Consider the following 17938-nt stretch of genomic DNA (forward strand, 5'->3'; position numbering starts at 1 on the left):
AAATAGAAAAGTAGGAACTACTTTTTACAAGCAGAAAATAATAGTTAGTAGCCTACTCCTATCACCTTATCACCTAAACATTATTAACATAATTAGAAAAATTTGGATCCTGTTGTAAATTCTTAGAACCTTTTTTTAACTTAATACATAGTGACTATCTCTCCACAAAATAATTATCCATATCTTTTTTTTTTTTAGGAAAGACAAAGAGTAATATAGATAGTATGTTTATCCAGAAGTGCTTTAACCTAAAGAGCTTTCCCGTAAGAGTTTGATGTTTAGGCCTACTTTTCATTTATTGCCTGACTATTCCTTAGCTTCAGTTGTTAGTAGACTTTGATATGTTTTACTACATTTGAGTTTCATCTATACCATTATATACTTAATATATATTTTTAAGTTCATTATTTTTAAAATTTTTTAAAGATTTATTTATTTGAGAGAGAAACTGTGCATGTGTGCACCTGTGCGTGGAAGGGGAGGGGCAGAGGGAAAGAATCTCAAGCAGACTCCCTGCTGAGCACAGAGCCCAACTCGGGGCTCCATCTCATGACCCTGAGATCATGACCTGAGCCGCAATTAAGAGTCGAATGCTCAACTGACTAAGCCACCCAGGCACCCCTTAAATTCATTATTTTTAAACCTATGTCTAAGTAAAATAGTTCATTCAATTAAAAAGTATTTATTGAGTGTCTATTCTGTGCCAGGAATGGTTTTATGTGCTGAGGATGCAGCAGTTGGATAAAACAAATGCTTCTGTCTTTTCAGAGCTTACACTTAGGGGTTGAGGAATATATGAGACATAAATTTAAATATATAAGAAGAAAATAAAGTGTGTCCATGTATCGCTTAACCTCATGTCAATTACCGGTGGTCCATGTATCACACCTGGGAAATTTGTCTTATAGCAACACAAGGATACAAGGGTCCGTGTGGACTCTGCAGAGACAGAGCGTCATGATGGTGACTTCAGCACGGTCAGCAGAGGCAGTGTTTGTGTGCCTCTCTCTTTTGATTGTGTCTTTAGGTTTGTAACATTTACAGTATACATGAAGGTCTGTAGAATCATGAAATTTTAATGCTTACAGAGGACCTTTGCTTACTTAGTCTAATTCTTTAAGTTGTCTAATGAAGAAAAATGGGCCCAAGGAAATGAAAGAGACAGCATGCTAAAGACAGTAGAACTAGAACTTAGGTTATGTGGTTGCTAGGTCAGTGTCCATTCCACAGTGGATAATCAATCATTAAAGATGTTTGAGAAAAACAGAGCATATGAAAATCAGTTTTTATAGAGTGGCAGTAAGGCAGGAGAGAAGAAAGTCTAAATTTTTAAGGTCTCAAATTTGAATCTGGGGTAAAATTTACTAAATTAAATCTTAACAGGTTTTGACCTTTCTTTATTAACATTTTTCCTTTAAGACCCCTTTATTTAATTTTAATTTTAATTTTTTTTTGCAGATAAAGATACAGAGAAAATAGATCCCTTGAAAATGTTTTAAATGTTATACTGGAACATATATTAAAAAATTTACAAGATTAAGAGTTAATGAGCTTAGGGGTGCCTGGGTGGCTCAGTCGTTAAGCGTCTGCCTTCGGCTCAGGTCATGATCCCAGGGTCCTGGGATCAAGCCCCGCACTGGGCTCCCTGTTCAGTGGGAAGCCTGCTTCTCCCTCTTCCACTCCCCCTGCTTGTGTTCCCTCTCTTGCTGTCGCTCTCTCTGTGTCAAATAAATAAAATCTTAAAAAAAAAAAAAAAGAGTTAATGAGCTTATTTTCTTTCATATCACTTACTGTTTTTTTTTCCTTCTTTTCCAGAATTTTATAGAAGTGAAGTGATTAAGAATTCCTTGGTAAGTTTGCTTTCTGACAGGTACACTTGACTAAGGTCTATAACTCCTGTTTCAGAAAATGCTGAGACATAAGTTCAAGTTCAGTTCTGGTATTTATTATGATACTTCTACAGTTAAATCTTCTGTTTAGTTATTGCTTAAATTTTCATTGATTTATTCATTGATGTATCTCTCATGCTTAGAACATGCCTGGCACATAGCAGGTGCTTGATAAATATTTGCTGAATGAACTGATATTTCTTCTGTTAAAAACTTCAGTGTTTTTTTCTATTCATATTCTGTAATTCTGTTAGTTTTATTCACAGGGTTTTTTTTTCTATTTGATTTACCAAACATAAATGATGACTTTGTTTAGATAAGGTTCTTAAGAATTATATGTCTAGCGCCATTGCATAGGATCCTCCCACTTATTTATTTATTTTTTTTAAAGATTTTATTTATTTATTTGACAGAGAGAGACACAGCGAGAGAGGGAATACAAGCAGGGGGAATGGGAGAGGGAGAAGCAGGCTTCCTGCGGAGCAGAGAGCCCGATGCGGGGCTCGATCCCAGGACCCTGGGATCATGACCTGAGCTGAAGGCAGACGCTTAACGACTGAGCCACCCAGGCGCCCCCTCCCACTTATTTTTTAGTGGTGGCATTGCTAAGGTAGAAAGTTGGAAGCGTCCTACTTTTGATAATGTACACATGAGATATTTGCATAAATGGCTCAGTTTATTGGGCCATGTTGATAAAAAAGGACTTTATGGGAATTATATACTTTTAGTGGTCAAGACTATACTGGATTTGGCCTCTGTCCACTTTTTCAACCTCATTTCTTAGTACTTTTCCTTACTCATTGTGCTCCAGGCATACCTCATTTTTTCAGTGCTTCAAACATGCCGAGCCTGTCTTCTTTCTTATGTCTAGAACAGTTGTTTCCCCAGCTCTTTGTTTGGCTGAAGATGTCTCTGAGGTCTCAGTTATAGAACTTTGGTTAGGTCTTCTATGACTATTCCATTGAAAGTGGTTCCCTTTCTCCTGGTCACTTTTTTTTACGTCACCTGTTTTATTTTCTTTAGAGCATTCATCACTCTTGGAAACTCTTGTTCATTCATTTGTTTGTGTTGATTACCTGTCTCCCACCTACTAGAACATAAGTTCCATGAAAGCAGGGACCTTGCCTAGAGTCTAGAATAGTATAGATACTCAGTAAATACTTGTTAGATGAATAAATGGATATCAGTGATGTGTTATGTTTACAGAATCCTTTTACATATGTGTTCCATTTTGATCCTTAGAACAACGTGTAAGGAGATGAGGTAGGTCTTAAGGAACTGACATCCAGAGAGGCCCAACAACTTTTGCAGTCACATAACTGTAGAACCAGATCCAAAGTTCAGACCTCTGTCTTCAGGTCTCTGCTACTCTTTCCTCTTTATCAAGCTGCCTTCTAAATGTCTCTAAAATAGAATAATAAGTTTGGATCCTAGGCCAGACAGTTTCCTTAAGCCTGTTTCTGAGGAGCTCCAATCATCAGTACAGCTCTTGTTCTACATATATTAAATGACTAGCACCATACCTGACACATAGTAGCTAATGAGTCAATATTAGTTTTTCTTCCTCTCCTGGCTCAGGTGAAAATAAAAGTGTCCTACAGATGATGGAGAGCTCGGGAAGAGTGGGTGGTTGCAGGGGCAGATAGAATAGAATTTCACCTTGATTTATTCTACCCCCCTTTTGATAGTCAAAAGTCTAGTTGGGAATGGTTTTACACCATCCCATTGGTTTTTCTCTGGATTTGTATCATAGTGGATCCTGTGCTAATAGTGCTATTTTAGTGTTGTCCTACCTTATTGTATTGTATTTACTTGCTATTCACTTGACTTTCAAGTTCCTATTTCTAAACACCATCTCTTTGAATGTTAACTCTTCAACTCTTTTTGGCTCCTATCCTCTGTTGCTTCTGAAATGTCTGTGAGGTTTTGATATCTTCATCCCTGGTGTACTTAGGTTGAATAAATGTTTTATAAAAATATTGTAGAATGGATTTCAGACAAGGGAGAGATTTGGACAGAAGACTTCCAAGGTCCTTTCAGGTTACAATTTGTCCTGTAGTTGTTTCCTGGGGATCCCACTTGCAGCATTTGTGTCCATTGTGATTGTTCATGAACAGTTGGTTTCCTCTCCCAAAGTAGATGACAGCTTTTGGAGGTCAGGAGACTGCTTGAATATCTTTATGTCCCTCTAGCTCCCAGTGTACTTCTTGGGAGTTGTTGGTTAAATGTTGATTTATGTTTCCTTTTAAGGATATTCTTTGATGTTATGATCTTTCTGGCAAGGATTCTTTTCTTTTATAGCTTAATATAGGTTTGATAAACTGCCATTCATTTTTCCTTTTCTTTTGGAAAGGACTCTTCCTTCTTTGTTTTCTGCTAAATCATTGTGACTGGTTCAGATTAATGGGCATTGAGCACCACAGGAGTCAACAACCTTCAGAGAATATGCTGGAGATGGCACATTATTACCTCCCTGCTTGCTGTTTCTGAAGAACCATGGATGAGCAAAATTTGTTGGTTTTTTTCCCTGCTTAGGAGTTGGTGATTCTTAAGCTGTTGTGATATTTGCTGAATAGAGTTAGTGATTTAAATGCTCTTATTCCTCCTGGTTGCCATTTGTGCTTGGCACATAGAAGGTGCTCAGCAAATGTTTCTTAATGAATGGATTCCTCCATAAATACGTTTATTGACTGACCTCTAAGTTATATCCTGAACCCCCAATCCTCAGTTAGCTGTTAAAGATTAGGCAACGTAATGCTTCATTTATTTTTAGCTGAAGCTTTGGGTAAATTTTCACTCTGGTGAGCTAAGTTGGACTCTGGTGAGCTTGTATTCTTTTTTCACTCCTATAACTTAAAGGCTTCATCTCTTTTCCCTAGGTTTATATTTTTAGCTTGGTCCCCAGACCACAGTGGCTGCTTTTGCCATTATGATGTCAAAGGAAACATGGAAAATGGACACAAGGTTAAAAAGAATGTTTTCGTCCAAAGATTAAATTGTCCATATGTGCCTATCCCTTGCATCTTTCTAACTCTTGGGTCCTGCAGATTAGTGCTGCGGTGCTGCCAGTGTTCTCTGCTCTGCCTGGTGCATTCGCCACTGCCCACATGCGGCTGCTGAGCACTTAGAATGTGGTGAAGTAGTACTGGAGACCTCAAGTTTTACTTCTATTTAATTTTAATTTAAATAGCCACCAGTGAGGGGCGCCTGGGTGGCTCAGTTGGTTAAGCAACTGCCTTCGGCTCAGGTCATGATCCTGGAGTCCCGGGATCGAGTCCCGCATCGGGCTCCCTGCTCGGCAGGGAGTCTGCTTCTCCCTCTGACCCTCCTCCCTCTCATGGTCTCTGTCTCTCATTCTCTCTCTCTCTCAAATAAATAAATAAAAAATCTTAAAAAAAAAAATTGTCTTAAATAGCCACCAGTGGCTAATGGATATTGTATTGGACAGCATGGTTCTGGATGCTTCTGAAGAGCTTTCTTACAGTCTGTACCATTAGCAGGAAGAGGTTTCCCTTTTTGTGTGCTTTGAAAAAACAAAACTTTGGGGGTGCCTGGGTGGCTCAGTTGGTTAAGGGACTGGCTCTTGATTTCAGCTCAGGTCGGGGGATCGAGCCCTGTGTGGGGCTTTGTACTCAGTGTGGAGTCTGCTTGAGATTCTCTCTCTCTCTCTGCCTATGCCCTGCCCCTACTCTCTCCCTCTCTAAGTAAATAAAAATCTTTGAAAAACAAAAAACAAAGAACTTTGTACTTACACCACTTGTACCATCCTAAAGCAGTGTAATAATTGTTCATACGGTTGTCTTAGCTTCTTCAATATATATGATAACCTTATAAAGGCAGGGACCTGTATGCTTCATCTTTATAACCTCCGTAGCCATTGTTCATGGCCTGTATTTGGCAAACAAGTAAGAAAAGAAAATAGCCTAAGCCAGGTTATTTCTAAGATACACCATTATTTTATGTTCACCAAGAAAAACAAACATTTCTAATTAAATTGAAACACAGGGCCTTCGTAATAGTCCTGAATGAGTTGTGATTCGCTCTTCCTAGCCTGTCGTTACTTTGAAATTTCTTTTACCCATTCCAAGGTATTTATTTAGCAGTCTTTCCTTCCTTTAGGTATATTGCTTGACCTGTGATGGGACTCTTTTGTATCTCAGTAACAAAATATAAGTACACTTTCTCAATCTGTGGGAATTTCATTTAGTCTTATAGAAAAGGATAGTTGAGGTTTTCTCTTCGTTGACAAATATTTGCTTCTCTAATACCAGATTCATGTTTTGTTGCTTTATGTCTGTGCCTTTTTGCCCACACAAAAACTTAATACTTTTTATTAAAGTTTAACATACATAAAGAAGAGTTTACAGTTCTTAAATATACAACTTGATGAATTTTCTGAAATTGAATATACTGGTATAACCAGCATCCAGGTCAAGAAAGAGAGTATTTTTAGTGCCCCAGAAGGCCCTTCATGCCTACTTCAGTTACTGCTACTGTCCTGATTTAACATCATAAATTAATTTTACCTACTTTTAAGCTTTACAGAAGTGAAATCATACAGTATGCACTCCTTTGTGTCTGATTTGCACTTTATATTGAAAGAGTCTCAACTGTATATTTAAGAGTCATTCATATTGTGGGTATATTTGTAGTTTGTTTACTCTGTAATATTGCATTGTGTGAATGTACCAGAATTTATCTCTTCTTCTGTTGATGGGCATTTGGTTAGTTTCTAGTTTTTGAGCTAATATGAATAGTGCTGCTGTGAACATTCTCGTGTATATCTGTTGCTTGAACCTATGTGTACATTTCTGTTAATATGATACATATCTAGGAGTGGACCTGCAGGGAATATTCATATGATCCACTTTAGTATATATTGCCAAATAGCTTTTCCAAATTCTTGTTTCATTTACACTCTTGACCGCAGTCTTTGAGAGTACTGGGTTACTCCACATTGTTGTAATCACTTGCTGCTTTTTTAACCTTTTGAATTTAAAAATTTGGTAGGTATTATATACAGGGCTTTTTGTTTATTTGTTTGTTTATTTGTTTCAATTTTAAACCCAGAGAGATATTTTAAATGGCAATTAAACTCAGCACAGGTAGGGCGGACATCATGCCTAACTTCAGCGTGCCTAATTTAAGAGTTTAAGAACAGCTATTTTTAAGGTTGTGCAGATGACACCTGGTGACTGCCACCTGGCGGTCAAAAATAGTAGAACCTTATTGATCTTAACATTTCTAAAATTAAAATTCATCTTACAATGTGAAGGAAAGTGCATGTTAGAATTAATGATAAGTTGGACTATGTTATATGGTAATGAAAATAATGGAGTAAAATAAAGCAGAATAAAAAGTACCTGGCAGGGCTGGTTGCTGGTTTTCTATGGTAGTCACGTAGATGAAATGTCACATAGATGAAATCATTTGAACAGACACCTGAAAGAAGTAAGGGAGCAAGCTATGTACCTGTGTGGGGGAAGACTGTTGCAGGACAGGAAGCAGGAAAGTACAAAGACAGGAGTCTTTAAGAACTGGCTAAGAAGCTAGTCTGGCTGGGGTGGGGTGGGGTGAGCAGGGGTGATTTGAGATCTTGCTAGGCAAGTATGACAACAGGGACAGAGGAATTGAGGGTCAGGGCAGCAATGGAAATGACCTGGAGATACAGGAGATGATGGTCAAGGGCTGGCCAGCAGGAGAGAGATTTGGTCAGGGATGTAGTTACAGGTCATACAAAATTAGGGGTAGACAAAGACACTGAACGTATTCATTTTTCTATTTACTTTTTTTTTTTTTTTAAGAATTTTATTTATTTATTTGACAGAGAGAGACACCGCGAGAGAGGGAACACAAGCAGGGGGATGGGGAGAGGGAGAAGCAGGCTTCCCGCAGAGCGGGGAGCCTGATGCGGGGCTCGATCCCAGGACCCTGGGATCATGACCTGAGCCGAAGGCAGACATTTAATGACTGAGCCACCCAGGCGCCCTTCATTTTTCTATTTTCTAATGTCCCTACCACAGTGCTTCACTCAGAGAAGTCCAACAAATGCCTATTGCATTGAGTAACTGAATAATCCACCTTCGACAGGCTAGATGGTGGAGATGTGTCTCCAAGTTACAAGTCAGAGTCATGGTTTCTTCTGAGATATATTTAACATAGAACAATTAGTCGTTAGTGTACAATTCAACTTTAAAGGTCTCTGGCTTCAGCTAGCCACATTCTCCAAACCATTTGTTAACTTTTGGATTTTGTTGTTGTTGTTCAGGAGGAGATTAGATTGAAAGGTCATTGGTTAATAACTAAAATGATTGAAGTAGTAAGAATGGAAGTAACTAAATTCTCTACAGTTGATTTTGTATATTCACAAAAGTACAGATGAATTATGCAAAGAATCCGTATGTACCCATCTTTAACAATTATAAAGTTGATTGTTAGATACTTTTACAGAAAGGGAGTTTTTAAACTTTTATTACAAAATTAAATCTCATGGTGGGAGTAAGAGCAGTGGTAGTTTGTGTGTGTGTTGAAATTTGTCTGTACATGTGTGTTTCTTTAATAAATAAGAGGTATCAGTTATAAAGTACCCACCTGTGATTCTAGTCGTGTGTTGGATGCATGTTGTACATTGGTTCTTATCCTGATAGCAGTGCTACAAGGTAAGATATATGCCTGTTCGATAGTTAGGGAGACTAAGGTTCAGACAGGCTGGGAAACTTGCTCTAGGGCCCCAGGCCAGTCGTGATTGGTCAAACTGATGTTGGAGAGCCCTGCTCATTTATAGCATTGTGCTACCTTCCTTATGTCACACTTCCTTCAGCTTCCTTCCTTCAACTGATTCAATGTCTGCTAGAGGTCTCGCAGAGGTCAGTGATGGGCCTTGTAATTGAATAAGCAAAGGTCTAGAGCATGTATTTTTGGGGAAAGCATGTAACATAATTATCAGAATCATAATTTGGTTGGAATTTTGACTGCCTGAGCTGTTTTTAAGTCTTTGGGAAAAAAACTGAGCGGTATACTTTTTTGTGAGTTACTGGCCTGCGTGATTGTCAAAGTTTATGTTTCAGTTGAATTGTAACCAAATAAATTAACATTTCATCTCTATGGATGTGTGTATGTGAGTAGAGAGTTGGCTCCTCTTGATTATGCCAAATTATGTTACCCTGTATTAAACTGCATCAATCTTTGGGGTTTTCTAACTTCTGTCTGGTCAACTACATGATATGGACAGGGAGACTAAGATAATTGACACATGGCAATTATTAGTACCAGGGAAGAACAGGATTCTTTGAAAACACCGTAGGAGTATTATTTATCTCATTTTAAGAGAGGCTGGCTAGGAAAGGTTTCTAACTGAAACTAATTTCTAAGTTGAGATGTGAGGATGAGTAGAGGTGAATTAGACAGGGAAAGAGAGTTTATTGGGCTGAGAAATAACTACTACTTATAAAATCAGCATGCAATTTCCAAGAGTTATCTTGTATGTTTAGAGAAATTGTTATGAATTCTTAAGTTGTGTTTCTTATGACCATACATTTGTTATTGGGTGATAAGAATGGTGATAGTTTATGAGTGTTTTGGAATTTCTTTGTACAAGTGTGTTTCTTTAATAAAAAAGCAGTCATTGAGCAGCGTTATGGAGAAGTTGTCCTGGCTAAATAATGAGTTTAGATTCCCCTGTGGGTAGTGAGTAGGCAGTGCACTTTTCAAAGCCATAAATATCCTGATATTCTGCCACTGTACTTTTAGTGAACATGGTATAGGTCCCTAGATCATCTTAGTACTTGGATGGTTTGTTCCCTCTAGAAAATGGGCTAACATGTATAGGTTAAATATAAATAAAAATCATCTGGGTCTTTACAATAACATTACTGGGCAATGAAGTCTTTAAATGTCTGGCAGACTGCATCTGTCTGTGTCTGAATGTACCGACTCAGGAATTGTCGCTCTTTGTCTGGCAGCTGCTTCATGAAAGTATAAAGGAAGGGCATTGTAATGAGAATACTGACAAGAGCTGTGCTCTATTAATGTTCTGTTGGCTTAGAAAAGAAACCCATGGGCGCCTGGGTGGCTCAGTTGGTTAAGTGACTGCCTTCGGCTCAGGTCATGATCCTGGAGTCCCTGGATTGAGTCCCGCGTCGGGCTTCCTGCTCGGCAGGGAGTCTGCTTCTCCCTCTGACCCTCCCCTCTCTCATGTGCTCTCTCTCATTCTCTCTCTCTCAAATAAATAAATAAAATCTTTAAAAAAAAAAAAAAGAAAAGAAACCCATGTCATCTATTCAACCGTATGATTTAATTTCAGAACACCACTCTCACTTTCAAAGGCTTTTAATTTATTTTAGAATGAAGTATTTACAAATATTTAATACAACAACTGCCCCCCAAGTCTTCCCTCTCCCTGATGCAATATGGCCATTCAGATATATTCACCAAGTCTTTTCCTTTTTTCACTTTGGAAAGGGGTGGTTACTTCATGCTTTTTCTGGTGCTTTATTACTCTGATCTCATTACTCTGAGAGTGAGAATTTGGTTACTATGTCATAATCTAGGGGACATGTACTTTTGTTCAGAGGTGATCTTATACATGAGAGTAAATGGCTACCTTTTCAGGTGGTATAATTTGAAGGCCAGGAAGGTCCTCCAACACCTTTAGACATAAGACTTTAAGGCCTAAATTTACATCATGAAGAAATACCTTTATTTGATTTATTGCTGCAGCCTCCTCTTTTTAAGATGCTCTATTTTTTCTGCTATTGGGTCTTTAAAGAATATAGTTTCATTACTTTCTATTGAGATAGAGCACACATTGCAGTAAAGGGCAAAAATAATAGCCTGATGACTTTTCAAAGGGAATAGATCAAGAAGTAGAACACTATCAGCATCCCTGTGTTCTCCCTCTAGGTCACTCCCTCCTCCCAAGGAGAACCACTGTCCTGACTTCAAGCACCATTGATTAGTTTTGCTTGTTTTTGAATATATATATATATATATTTTGAATACATATATATATATATATATGTCCTCTTTTACTTAGCATTACATATGTGAGATTCATCCATATTGTTGCATGTAGTTTATCAATTCTAATGGCATGTCCTTTGGTGAACATGTGTATGCATTTCATTGCTGTTAGGTATATACTTAGGAGTGGAATCAAGTGCTGGGTCATAGGTTACTTTCAGCTTTAGTGGATACTTCCAAATAGTTTTTCAAAATGGTTATACCAGTTACATCCCTAGCAGCACTGTGAGGTTTTTAGTGGCTCTACATCCTTCTCCAAACTTGGTATTATCTGTTTTTAAAATTTTAGCCATTCTAGTTGGACAGCGGTATTGCACTATGTTTTTAATTTACATTTCCTCATACACTATTCTAATTGAGTAACTTTTCCGGTTTTATGCTCTTATTGGCCATTTAGATACTTTTTTTTTTTTTAAGATTTTATTTATTTGAGAGAGAGACAGAGAGAGCACAAGCAGGAGGAAAAGGACAAGCAGACTCCCCATTGAGTGCGGAGCCTGACACGGGGCTTAATCCCAGGACTCTGAGATCATGACCTGAGCTGAAGTCAGAGCTTAACTGACTGAGCCACCCAGGAGCCCTCTTTTTTTTTTTTAAATAAAGTGCATGTTCTGGAAAAATATGCCAATTAATGCCAATTAGGAATAAACAAATTCTGTGCAAGGACTTGACACTTTTTTAAATTTATAGAATATATTTGATCTAACTTGATAGTTTAATTAGTTCTGTTTTCATGCTTCCTGTTTTTGACTATTCAAGGATAGTGGAGTTGGTGATCTGTTGAATTCAGTTAGGTGAAATGTTATCATTTGAATTTTTCACATCTACATCACATTTTTTTTGGTCTCCCTCCCCTCCCCTTTCCTATTTAGGGGACATTATTTACCTTTTTCTCATTGACTCAAGCTTATCATGAGGAACATCACATCTTCTGTTAGAGTCGTCCTTCAGGGGCTGCCTAGAACATAAAGCCCAATTGCTTTATGCTAAATGGTCCCCAGCAGCATGGCCTACTTCATATACAGAAGTTACTTGATGTTATCACTGTCTTTGTTTTTTTGTTTTTCATTGTTATCATGTCTTTAAAGTCAGATATGTAGACTTTGACTTCTTGCTCCAGATATAACCAAAGCTATGACCTTAGGCAGGTTACTTAATGGTTTATAGTATCAGTTTCTCCTTTGAAAAATTGGGATGAAGCTGTCGACTCACAGGACTTTGAGTTTTGTCAAGATAAAGTATAGCTTATCTGTAATGAATGCTTCATTCTTGTAGTAATATTCAAGCCTTTGCTGTCATGTTTAATTACTTACTTGTGTCTCAGCCCTGCCCAGGGGTATAGTGTAGTGATAGGGCAGTAAGGGCAAGTTTGAATCATGTGAAGTGACCCCAGTTCCTTTTGCCCAGAGAATGGGGCGCAGGTAGAGGGCAAAGTTCTTTCTTCCTCTTTCTGCCTCTGACTGTGGATCTAAAACAGGGAAATTGTTGACAATCTCATAAGACCCTTTTGTTCTAAATTTCTGTCTTCTGTGCTTTATTGGGGAGAAAAAAACCCAAGAACCAAACACACAAAAAAAGAACATGAGAGGAATTTTAGAGACCTAGGTTGAAATTCTGGTGCTGTGTTTACTAGGAGACCTTAGACAACACCCTTAGCTACTGTGTTTCATTGATTCTAAGATGCACATTTTCCCCAAGTTTAACACCTCTGAAATCTAGATGGATCTTAAAATCATTACTACTACTGCTTTATTTTTTTTTTAAGAGAATGAGAATCTTAAGCAGGCTCCACGCCCAGCATGAGCCAGACGCAGGGCTTGATCTCAGGACCCTGAGATCATGACCTGAGCCAAAATCAAGAGTGGGATGCTTAACTGACTGAGCCCTGAGCCACCCTTTTTTTAATGGCACATAAAATAATGATGCATCTTATAATTGGTGGTATCTCAGATTTGATGAAATGACATTTTGTCTTTTTAATTATTGAATTTAGCAGGTTGTCTTATTTACATCAGGTGAACTTATTGTTGAGAGGAACAGGGCTATTTTATTAAACATAGATACTTCTGCTGTGTAATGCTAGGATAGGCATTCTTCTGTGTCCATTTCATATATATCTGCCTTTATATAGTACTTACACTGATAAGTGTTAAATGACAGCTATTACTATAATTATTATTCTTTTTAAGCTTTATTTAATTTTAAAGATTATATTTTATTTATTTATTTGAGAGAGGGAGAGAGCATAAGAGGGGGTAGGGTCAGAGGGAGAAGCAGACTCCCCGCCAAGCAGGGAGCCCGATGTGGGACTCGATCCCGGGACTCCAGGATCATGACCCAAGCCGAACGTAGTCGCTTAACCAACTGAGCCACCCACGCACCCTATTCTTTTTAAGCTTTATAAAAACCCTGTGAAGTGATAGTTGTTCTTGTTTTTATAAGTGAGTATTTTAAGATACAGAGGGGATTATGTGGTTTAACAGTATAGTTTAATTTCAGCACTTGCCTCTCTACCATACTCGCTCTCAGCTCTCTGTTTGATAGACTGAAGCCTGAAGGTACATTACTTCACAAGCCAGTGGTTCTCTTTGGTTGATTGTCTTCTGTTGTTCCATCCACATTTCTAGTGATCACTGTGGTGTCTACAGAGATTAGTGACCAAAGTTTCTGCTCAGATATTTAAATGAAATTCTACCCTTATTTAGCAGGGCTACTAAAACAGTTGTAGTGAGATAGATACTGGGGGTCATATAAGAATGGAATTCTGTTGATCTTAGGTTAAAATTCTTGGGTAGCTGGAATTTATTTTTTTATGATTCAGTATAAAACTGATTACATAAATGTGCTGCTTACTATGTTATCATTGTGCTATTTATTGATGGTCTTTCAGTATCCTCAGACATCCATATCCCTTGATCAGACATTCATTCACTCATGCAGCAAAAATTTATTGAGTGCATACCATGGACTTTTCAAGCTTTGAAGATGTTGTAAACAAATCAGACAATGTATCTGTCTATCAAAGCTTTTATTTTAGTGGAAGGAAATCACACAGTAAAAATATCAAAATATAAGTGAAAAGATATATCAGGCATAAAGTACTATGAAATTGGAAGTCAGGTCTTAGCTCCAGAAGCTTCAGAAACCAAACCCACAAAACACGTATCAGTATAGCCCCTAAAATAAAAGCACTACCCTACTCCCCTTCCTGCTTTGCTCAGAAAAATAAATGCCACAGAGCCAAGAACAGTTACCCTTATATGAGGACTCTTTGATTTACTGATTCATATAACATGAAAATTGTTAATTTAATAAGATTGATTATATTTACACTTACAATGAAAGCCCTAACATTTAATATAGGGGAAATAAATGAAAGTAATCAATGTATTGTAGTTCAATTCTATTGATGTCATTAAAGCTCCTTAATATTTTGACTTTTCAGAATGTTTCAACTATCTGAATGATTCTTTTTTAAAAAAGATTTTTAAGAAAGATTTTATTTATTTATTTATTTGAGAGGGAGAGAGCTAGAGAGGGTGAGAGCATGAGCAGGGGGAGGGGTAGAGGGAGAGGGAGAAGCAGATTCCCCGCTGAGCAGGGAGCCCGATGTGGGACTCGATCCCAGGACCCTGGGATCATGACCTGAGCCGAAGGCAGATGCTTAACCAACTGAGCCATCCTGAATGATTCTCTTAATGAACAATAAAATTCTTTCAGAGCATAAAGTTGACCTTGTCATTCTTTTTTTTTTTTTTTAAAGATTTATTTATTTTTATATTTGAGAGAGCGAGAATGAGAGAGAGAGAGAGAGAGAGAGAGAGAGTACATGAGAGGGGGGAGGGTCAGAGGGAGAAGCAGGCTCCTTGCTGAGCAGGGAGCCCGATGCGGGACTCGATCCCGGGACTCCGGGATCATGACCTGAGCCGAAGGCAGTCGCTTAACCAGCTGAGCCACCCAGGCGCCCCTGACCTTGTCATTCTTAACCTTAAAACCTTTCAGTGGCTGCTCCACATCTTGTACAGAGTAAAGTACTCCTTGGCAAGGTATGAAAGATCCTTCAGGTTTTTTGTTGTTTTTTTTTTAAGATTAAAAAAAAATTTTTTAGGTAATCTCTCCACCTAACATGGGGCTCAGACTCAATGATCCTGGGATCAAGAGTCTGGTAGACCAACTAAACCAGCCAGGCACCCCCAAAGATCCTTCAGTGTAGCTGCTTGTTTATCTTGAGCTTTGTGTCCTGCTAGCATTCCAGGAGTTACCTTAGCTCCCTGGCCACACCTTGCTACATCACACTGCTGAGCCCTTGTTTATTGTGTTCCCTATGCCTGAAATTCCTTATTTTAACCTGGGGAAATCCCTTTGAAAGCCAAGTTTCACAGTGTTTATGGTGATGTGTTTCCCCTATTCCTTCAAAGTTTATTATTCCCTTCTGTGCTACTGTGTAACCTTGTGCGTCATTCTGTTACTGACCTTTTCATGAAATAATGTAATTATTTAAATATGGGTTTGAATCTAATAAGTTGGAGGTGCTTTGAGGGCATTGTTTATGTGTTGCTTCTTAATAATTGTGTCTTAAGTATTGAATAAATAAATGCATTACCATATGAAGCCATATTAATAAGAAATTAGAATATATTCTTCTAATGACTATAATAAATAAGCAGCAAAATTCATAAGTACTGGTGGTCATTCTGAGGAGCTGCGTGCAGCATGGACTTCCCTTCTAGGTCAGGGCCTGCTAGTGCTCTGGAGAAGCCTGGAGAACAGGCAGAGCTGTGAGGGGGACTTACTCACTGAGGTGGCTAAGGGATCTATTTCTGCTGGCTTTGGCTGGAGCAGAGCTAGCTCTGGCCTTGTCAGGATGGAGAATTCAGAGCCCTCCCAGGGCTGTTGTCATCTGTTGAGCCCTTACTTGTTTGTCTGGTCCCTTGGGGTATTGTTCTATGAGGGAGATTTAGTATCTCCTTTGACAGAGGAGAAACAAACTCAGGGCCTAAACGGGTTTCTCCAGCTCACCACACAAACATGACCTTGTTCGGTTGGTTGGTTTTGTTTGGGTTTTGTTGGTTTGAAGACCGTTGGGGACCCATGTGGGTCCCGGTCCTCTGCTGCCTTCATTCACACTCTCCCTGGCTGACCTGGCTCACGACATGGTTGCTCCTTCCACCTTCCCCTCTCCTCTGGGCTCCAGACTGCCACCTGACGGCTGCACTCACACGTCCCGAAGGCATCTCACCACTGGCCTGTTGGAGTGGGGACTCCCGGTTCTCTTGCCCACCCCCACCCCCATACTGCACCCCTTTGCCTCTGCCAGGCTTGCCCTGCATAGAAAACAGCACATCATCTGCCCAGTTAGTTGTTTGAGGCAGAGACCCAGGAGGCGTTCTAGATTCCTCCCTTAGCTGGCCCCTCACCTTCACCCATCAGCAACTCCTATCACATCTAGTTCCGAAACACCTCCCCCTTACGTGTCCCATCTCCATTCTGCGCCTCCCAGACCGTCCCCTGCAGGCACCACTGCACTAGCCTGTGGGCTGATGTTCCTCCTTCTCTTCTTGGTTTCTTCACTCAGCAGGTGGTTGTTGGGTGCGCATGTACTCTTTACAGGTATACCTACCTCATTTTACTGCACTTACTTTACTGCGCTTTGCGATAATGTGTTTTTACAAATTGAATGTTTATGGCAACCCGACTTTGAGAAAGTCTATTGGTGCCATTTTTCCAAAAACATTTGCTCACTTCCTGTCTCTATGTCATGTTTTAGTGATTCTCGCAATATTTTAAAATTTTCATTATGATCATACTTTTTTTTTTAAGATTTTATTTGTCAGAGAGAGAGAGCACAAGCAGGGGAGGGGCAGAGGGAGAAGGAGAAGCAGGCTCCCCGCTGAGCAAGGAGCCCAATGGGAGACTCCATCCCAGACCTGGGATCCCTAGATCCTGGGATCATGACCTGAGCGGAAGGCAGATGCTTAACCAGCTGAGTCACCCAGGTGTCCCATTGTGATTATACTTGTTATGGTGATCTGTGACATTGCTCTCACAATTGTTCTGGGGCACCAGGCACTGCACCCATGAAGATGGTGAACTTAATAGGTAAATGTTTTGTGTGTTCTGACTGTTTCACAGACCAGCCATTCCCCCACCTCTCTCCCTCTCTTCAGGCCTCTCCCTATTCCCTTGAGGTACAACAATATTGAAATTAGGCCAGTTAATAGCCCTACAATGACCTCTTAAACGTTCAAGTGAAAGGAAGAGTCACATGCCTCTCTAAATCACAAGCTAGAAATGAATAAGCTTAGTGAGGAGAGCATGTTGAAAGCCAAGATACACTGAAAGCTAGGCCTCTTACACCAAATAGTTAGCCAAGTCGTGAATGTAAAGGAAAAGTTCTTGAAGGAAATTAAAAGTACTACTCCAGTGAACACACAATGATAAGAAAGCGAAACAGTCTTACTGCTGATGGGGAGGAAGTTTGAGAGGTTTGGATAAAAGATCAAACCAGCTACAACATTCCCTTAAACCAAAGCCTAATCCAGAGCAAGACCCTAACACTCTTCGATTACATGAAGGCTGGGAGGTGTGAGGAAGCTGCAGAAGAAAAGTTGAAGCTAGCAGAGGTTGGTTCATGAGGTTTAAGGAAAGAAGCCATGTTTATGAGGTTTGAGTGCAAGGTGAAACAGCAAGTGCTGATGTAGAATCTGCAGCAAGTTATCCAGAAGACCTGGTGAAGATAATTAATAAGGTGGCTACACTAAACAACAGATTTTCAACGTACATGAAACAGCCTTCTTATTGGAAAACGGTGCCTTCTAGGACTTTCACAGCTAGAGAAGTCAATGCCTGGCTTCAAAGCTTCAAAAGGACAGGCTGACTCTCTTGTTAGGGGCTATGCTGCTGGCGATTCAGTTGAAGCCAATGTCATTTACCATTTTGAAAATCTTAGGCCCCTTAAAAGTTGTGCTAAATCCACTCTGCCTGTGCTCTATAAATGGAGCAAGAAAGCCTGAATGGCAGCACATCTG

The 17938-nt window shown here is 39.3% G+C and overlaps 1 protein-coding gene across 1 annotated transcript in view; it reads left to right on the forward strand.

Annotated features, from left to right (window-relative positions):
• Positions 1–17938, forward strand: part of UVRAG (UV radiation resistance associated) — a 321167-nt gene that overhangs the window by 39880 nt on the left and 263349 nt on the right. The window contains exon 3 of the mRNA XM_034995174.1: positions 1816–1850. Within this exon, the coding sequence (XP_034851065.1) occupies positions 1816–1850 (35 nt within the window). The remainder of the gene's footprint in view (positions 1–1815; positions 1851–17938) is intronic.

Source organism: Mirounga leonina, unplaced genomic scaffold, assembly GCF_011800145.1.
Source record: "Mirounga leonina isolate KUSES-001 unplaced genomic scaffold, KU_Mleo_1.0 Mir_92, whole genome shotgun sequence".
Taxonomy (NCBI): domain Eukaryota; kingdom Metazoa; phylum Chordata; class Mammalia; order Carnivora; family Phocidae; genus Mirounga; species Mirounga leonina.